Source organism: Limulus polyphemus, unplaced genomic scaffold (genome assembly GCF_000517525.1).
Source record: "Limulus polyphemus unplaced genomic scaffold, Limulus_polyphemus-2.1.2 Scaffold3712, whole genome shotgun sequence".
In the NCBI taxonomy this organism is placed as follows: domain Eukaryota; kingdom Metazoa; phylum Arthropoda; class Merostomata; order Xiphosura; family Limulidae; genus Limulus; species Limulus polyphemus.
In genome coordinates, this window is record NW_013669322.1 from 97,246 (window position 1) to 104,389 (window position 7,144).

Consider the following 7,144-nt stretch of genomic DNA (forward strand, 5'->3'; position numbering starts at 1 on the left):
TCTAGTCTTACACTGCTAAATTAGGGACGGCTAGCGCAGATAGCCCTCGTGTAGCTTTGCACGAAATTCAAAAACACCTGATGTTTTGTGTATGAAAGACGTGTAATGTTTACTAGTAATCTGCAAACTTTTGTAAAGATATGCATACATTATGAAAAATTATAGTATAATTACTCTCATGGATATTTTTCGTGGTTACGAGCTGGGTTGATCCCACCCAGCTTGTATTTGTAGGCTTAATTTGTTAATATTATTTGAAAAATGAAATAAATTCCTATTTTTCAAGCATTTTGTAGGCAACAAATTTTAATGAGTTAATACTATTTGCAAAATAAAATAAACCACATTTTTTTTCAAATTTTACTATAAACAACACACTAATTCTGAGTTTTGTACCATGTACATAACACCATGTGCATTTATAAGTTTGTTTTAAAAACATTCCACAGAGTAAATCGATAATTATGTACTCTTGCAAAAGAAAGTATTTGGCTATTTGTAATAATTTTGAAATGAATAAGAGAACACTCCCTGGTCATAACAAGCAAAAGCATAGGTATGAAAAGCTTATTAACACCTACATATAAAGCTGTTTCTCTGAAATGAGAAAGCTCATTAATTAGCAATGACAGCATGACATTGGTAACCATAATGGGATAAGTGATACTACACATTTTAATAGTATGTAGATCATTGTATTCTTCAACTTAAACAATTATATAGTAATGTTAAAGATTGATAATTTTGGAAATTGTTACTTGATAAGGATACTTATATAGTTCCTGTCATTAAATTAAAACAATTATCACTGTAAAAACAGTTTGAAATAGTGCTTTGGGAAACAAAGACATGAATTTTTTAGAAAAATACTGGGTAGCAACATACAATAAATTATCCAATAAGGCTTATTAGCAAGAATTAGCTTAATAATGATTGAATAAAAAACACAACTATCTTTTAACATAAGATTATTACTGTGTGTTTCTTTTTACATTCTTTGTACAAGTTCATTATAAAACTTGGTTATTTGCATAACCAAGTTTGAAAAGTTGCTGAATGGTAAACATACAGATTGCATTCTCCAGACATTTCTGGAAGAAAAATTGTTAAACTTTTACTGAAATTACCGTCTATACATAATTGATCGTGAAATATGTTTACATAATATTATTTCATAGGATCAAATACAGTTTAGAAGAACATTTATGTGTTTTTGTTCTATCTTAAAGAAATTATTGATTTTTGTAAGTTTTAAAGCTATATTTATTTACTCATTTTGCTATTGTCTATTAAAAATCATTTACATTTGTAATTCATCACATGTATAAAATTGTGTCATGACCAAGTAGATAGAAAAGTGGCTGGATGGAAAAAAAGCAGAAGGCTGTTATAAATGAAATTCAGTCAAGCTGGATTTAACGTCATATCTGACATAAATGAAGGAATGGTCAATAAATTACTTAAATTGGGTGTTGCTAGTTGTGAGAAGGATGTTTGTGCTTTGCAAAAGGATTTAGATTATTTAAAGAGTTAGATGAATAAATAGCAGATGGTATTTCATTATAATAAATGCAAGGTAATGCATGTGATTACGTAACTTTAATTATAATTTGATGGGAATAACATTAACAATGTTATGGAAGAAAAAGATATTGGTTGAGCAGTCTCTTAAGCCATCCAAGCAATGTCTGTTTCTAGTAGCAGGCCAAATAGGATTTTAGGTTGTCTCTACAGACATACTGAGTACAAGTCTAAAGAGGTTTTAATTTCATTGTATATGTCTCTGATCAGGCAATATTTAGAATATTGTATCCAGTCTTGAGGTCCTTAATTTAAGAAAAACATTAATTGTTGGAAAGGGTTCAGAAGAGAATTGGTAAGATAAATCATTAGAGGACAGGTGAAGTTCTCTCAAATTTTCTCTTGAAAAAAGAAGAGGTAATTGTGATCTAAGTGAGGTGTTTAAGATTGTTAAGAAAATTTTGATGCATCATCTTTCTTTATATGTAATGGTGAGAATAGTAGGATTAGAAGTTGCAGATATAAATTTTGGTAGTGTAGGAGTGATCTTCATCTATGAAAGACTTATTTCCCTAACAGGATGGTTAGACATTAAAATGGATTATCTTCAGATGTGGGGGTTATTGTAAAGTTAAGGAAAGGTTCAATAAATATTGAATAATAATGGCTGGCTTTTAGTTTGTTTTTAAGTGCATGAGATGACCCAGATGGATTGATAGGTTCCTTGTTGTTGTTGTTTTTTATAAAGAATACTGCTTTGTGGACATTTGATCAGAGAGTTGTAGTTCGAAAAATAACAGTACCTGTCACAACTTTCACTGGAATACAAATTCATGAAAGTAAGAGATGTGACAGTACAAACATAATACGTACGCTATGTAGAAAAAGTGAATTTATAGTATATTTAACACTAAAGAATACAGTTATGCACATTATTAATTACAAAAATACACAATTTTTGTTGTTAAGCACAAAGCTACATAATGGTCTGTCTGCTGTGCCTACAATGGGTATCAAAACCCAGTTTTTAGCATCAAAAGCTCAGAGACCTGCTGCTGAGCCACTGGGAGGCATAACATAAAGTAAAAACAGATTTTATGGTGTATTCAACATTAAAGAATGTACCTACACAATTATAAATTAGAAGAATATTATATTGTAAAATTCCCACGAATTTACACTATTTAATACTAAAACATCTTAAGAGTGTGGGAGGAGGGGGCACTGTCAACTAATTGTCTTCCCTCTAGTTAGCAGTTATATGCTATGGACAGTGACAGATAGCCTTTGTAGCTTTGCTAAACTCAAAAACAAAGAAATAAATACAGTGGCTCCGAGTTTAAAAAGGACAAGCATGTTTGGAGACAATGAGAATGGAGCCCGAGACCCTCAAAACACAAGGCATGCCCCTTAATCATGGGACCGTCTAGGACCTAAACTGAAGAAACTTGTGTTCATCAATAATATTAATGAGAAATCGTAATTGCAATTACTTGGACATTTGGAATAATAGAAAATAATAATAATTGAAAAACCTAATTTTGATTACTTGATTATTTTCATAAGTTGTGATACTGATCGATTAATTGGAAACTAATTTCAGTTAACTGATTATTTTATGACTCTAATTGATCTAATAAATGGTCATAGGTAACAGAGTTAATCGCCCAGATCAACCAGTATCGTGAATGGGTAAATGATAGAATGGATGAAGCATTGGTATAAGTAAATCATTTTTCATCTGTATCCTCATATTCCACCACTTCTGCAATCAATACAAAACATTATAAAAAGCCATACTATTTATGGACATTACTAGTACATAACTATTGAGCACTAATTCACTTGGTTTGGTTTTGTGATATTATCGTATAAAGACCAAAAAACTCCAAAATAAATATTTCAACCAATTTTCTTACCATATTGACAGTGTTTCATAGATTTTTGGATAAAATTAAATGTACAAGTTAAACTTTCAAATAGATTGTTGCAAAGGTTGATTTTTAGTGGAGCATTATATTTTGTTTTCAAAAACATGTCGTGATTGTCTAAAGAAATAACTATTATTGAGAAAATTTTCAGGATTTTTTGAAATAAATCTAAGTTTACTATCCTGTTACACAATGAATGTGATGATAAAATTCAATCATTCCATTATGCTACAATGTTAAATTATATGCAAAATTAAGTTTCAGCCTCTTTCTTTTATTTCAGAATCAGAATCTGACAGAACCCTTTCCAACAACAGTCTCTGACTTAGCTGGATTCTGGGACATGGTGCTGTTGCAAGTTGCAGATGTTCAAGATACACTTACCAACATAGAAATATTAAAAGCTAATAATTGGCAAGAGAAATTAACAAACAAAGAGGTTTGTGAATGTTACATTATTATCACAGAAAGCTTTGGTGAAATCAATATATACCAATTATGATTATTTAATAACATTGGTTGTGTCTTGTCACAGCTAGTATATATAAAAACTCAGACTCTCCCTCAGTTATTTTGAGCAGTGTATGTAATGTTATTTTTTAAGAAGAAATTCAAAAACACCATCTTAGCTTATACTTCTAGAATGTTGAAAATTTTTTCTAATGTGTCTCTATGTTTAAAAGACAGAAGTAGATGTCAGTGTGTTCATAATAGGTGAATTGTAAGATAATTCACAAAAGTATGTGTTTTGTTGACTAAACCATAGAAAGTAAAGATATTAGTGTTAATAAGATATTCTAACACACCATTTTATAGATCAATATAAAGTATATTCAATAATACTCAAATTTGGTGACATTTTATAGTGAATAGTTGGAAAATTATTTATATTAGAATAATACAAATTTCAACCACTAGTGCAGTCATTTTCATGTACAAACATAGTAATGTTTCTGGATAAGAACTAAAGATACTATGGCAAATAAATAAAATTTTATAGTTGTAGCTGGATTACCAAACTATTTATTTGAAATTGGCTTTACCTTACTACCTTTATGAGTACTGAATAAGAACAAGAAAGCTTCGTCAAGTAACAAGTCTCTCTTGCATTAAAGGTTTTTATGAGTAGTTGATGCAAACTTAAAACCATTAACCTTAATCCCATAGTTTGATTTTATTCTTCAGTTAGTGTGATGTTGTTCATTTTTTGTTTCAGTTTTTCCTGTGGTTTGTTTTTATGTAAATTTTTTAGTACTTAAAATATGAGATATTTTTCTATTGTTCAATTAAAGTCAAATGCTCTTCTTTTTTTTTTAATCTTCTGACAGGATAAAAAAAACCAAGTAAGGTCTAAGAAAACAGGAAAACAAAGAATGGATAAGGCATTGCGTCCACAGCATGAAAGGTCAGCAAAGGCCATGGAAGCAGCAAGAACGCGGGAAGAAGCAAGAAAAAGATTAATGGAAGCAAAGAAAAAGAATCGTTTGAAGCATAACACTAAAGGGACTGATGTTCAAGTTTCAATATTTGTACCCGAAAATAATTAATTGTGAAATTTAAGCTAGAATAAGAATGAAAGCCCAGAAAAAGAACTTTTTCAAAATAATTTAATAACTCTTCATAAGTGGAACTTTTTGTCTTGTGCTGTTTATGTTACAAAAAAATTTTCAAATATTTAAGGGGAATGTTATTGATCAGTATGTAAATTATTTATTGATCTTGAAGTTATTTTAATATATCTAAATGTGTGTTTACTATTAATTAATAATTAATCTTTTTCCTTTTTTTTCATGCGTGTTATGTTTGTCTTTAAATGTACTAGAGGTTGTATGTTTCAATAGAATTATACCTTGATTTTTAGACTGTTGTAAGCTTCACATCAACAACTATGAATGTGGCTTTCAAGATGTGTTTGAGAAACATCATATTATGCTATAATTCTTTTAATAATTTTAATTACACGGTAAAACAGTTTTTTCTTTCCAATTGCCATTCATTTTATTATATGTAAACGTTTTTATGTACACATACAAAAATAAGGAATTGATAGCTATCACACTAAGTATTTCAGTTATGTTTGATTATGAAAAGATTATACAAAAAGTAAATTGTAGTTGTGTTTGAAACTGTGTGGATTTATTTTTGGATTATCAGTTAGGCTTACCATTTAGTTCTGATGTTTTTTCTGATAATTCTGTATTAGCCTCATAAAACTGTGATCATATTGATATTTTTATCAAATGTACATATTGTTTTCAATATTGAAAGCACTTTAATATTAACAAAATTTTAAATGAGACAGGTATAGACTTTTTGTAAATAAAAGAAAATTGGAAGTACATTATATATTATCTGTTGAATTTCAAACTTTACATTGCTCACAAACTCAAAAATGCATTCCTATTTGAAAATTATGACTTGTATTATAATATATGAATTACTTATATAAAATTAGCAATTTCATTTGCCACTTATAACAATTCAATTATTTTACAATTGAATTTAAGAAGAAAAGGATAGTTATATATAATAGTGATTCCTACTATATTTTCACAGCAGAACTCTAGCATAGTATTTTAATTATACAGAGGAACCAATTCATAGCCTCAGTTATGTTCATGAAAACACCATGTAGTTGAAGTAAATTATCAGCTTCAGTATCTTGGCTATTTATACATTCATCTTTATTGTTTGTTACTTAGTACCTAAGTATTTGATGTTATGCATAAAAAAATAACCTGACTATTATAGGTAAAAGTTAATTACTTTTAGTAGTTAAAATATATTCTATAATATTAATTTGTGAAATATTTTCTCTAAATGTTGAATTGTGTCTATAATAATAATTGGTCTGATTTTGATATACTAGAAATATTTATTTTAATGGATGTTTATTGGCATTAAAAATAAACCTTGTACAATATGTATTGTGTGCTACATTTAAGAGTTTCTGTGTGGGTAGATTGTAAAGGACTATCTTTTGAAAAATGTCATCCACAGAAATACTTTTTTCGTACTTGCCTCTGTTGTAAAAGAAAAGACATATAATCTTATTTCCATTTTATAAACACTGGATTTATGGTACTAGTTTTCTGTAAAGGAAGACTGGTAACATCAGTGACTAAACACTATCAAAGTTAACATTCAAATAGTGTCCATTTCAGGTCAATGGGGTCAACAAACAATGGTAGATGCTTTAATTTTGTTGGTAGAGGTGCTATTGTGTATATGCAAATAAAGTGATTACAAAAGGCCATTTTAGCATGTTTGACCACTTATATGTAAGAGAATTTCATGTAGATTATGATTATATTTGAATATTTTGACTTTTTTTACAGTATTATTTCTGATAATCAAATTGAATCTACTATTGAAATTTTTTTGAAATGTTAAAATTTCATCATAATTTACCATAATGCCAGATCCAGTTTTAAGTGTAATAAAATAAGATAAAGCCACATAAAAAAAATATTTCTTAAATTGTCCAAACTCGCCTCTTATGCTCACAGAACTATATGATTTTGCCTCATTAGCTTACATAGGTTTGTTGAATTTTACCTCATATTTTAACCTCTCCTTACTTTGTATTGGTAAAATATTTTGATATGTTATAAAGTATTATGTAAAAATATTTTTCTATTAAAAAATAATTTGTACACTCAAACTTTGCATTGGCAATATGAATAAATAAG

General features: G+C 28.6%; 1 protein-coding gene across 7 annotated transcripts in view; it reads left to right on the top strand.

The window, feature by feature from the left end:
• The window catches only part of LOC106469893, a 72,604-nt gene extending 65,466 nt beyond the window's left edge, over window positions 1–7,138 (top strand). For all 7 annotated transcript variants that reach the window (XM_022398471.1, XM_022398467.1, XM_022398469.1 and 4 more), the window contains 2 exons: window positions 3,736–3,891; window positions 4,781–7,138. In XM_022398471.1, the coding sequence (XP_022254179.1) occupies window positions 3,736–3,891; window positions 4,781–4,999 (375 nt within the window). In that variant the 3' untranslated portion in view covers window positions 5,000–7,138. The remainder of the gene's footprint in view (window positions 1–3,735; window positions 3,892–4,780) is intronic.
• The last annotated feature ends 6 nt before the right edge of the window (window positions 7,139–7,144 follow it).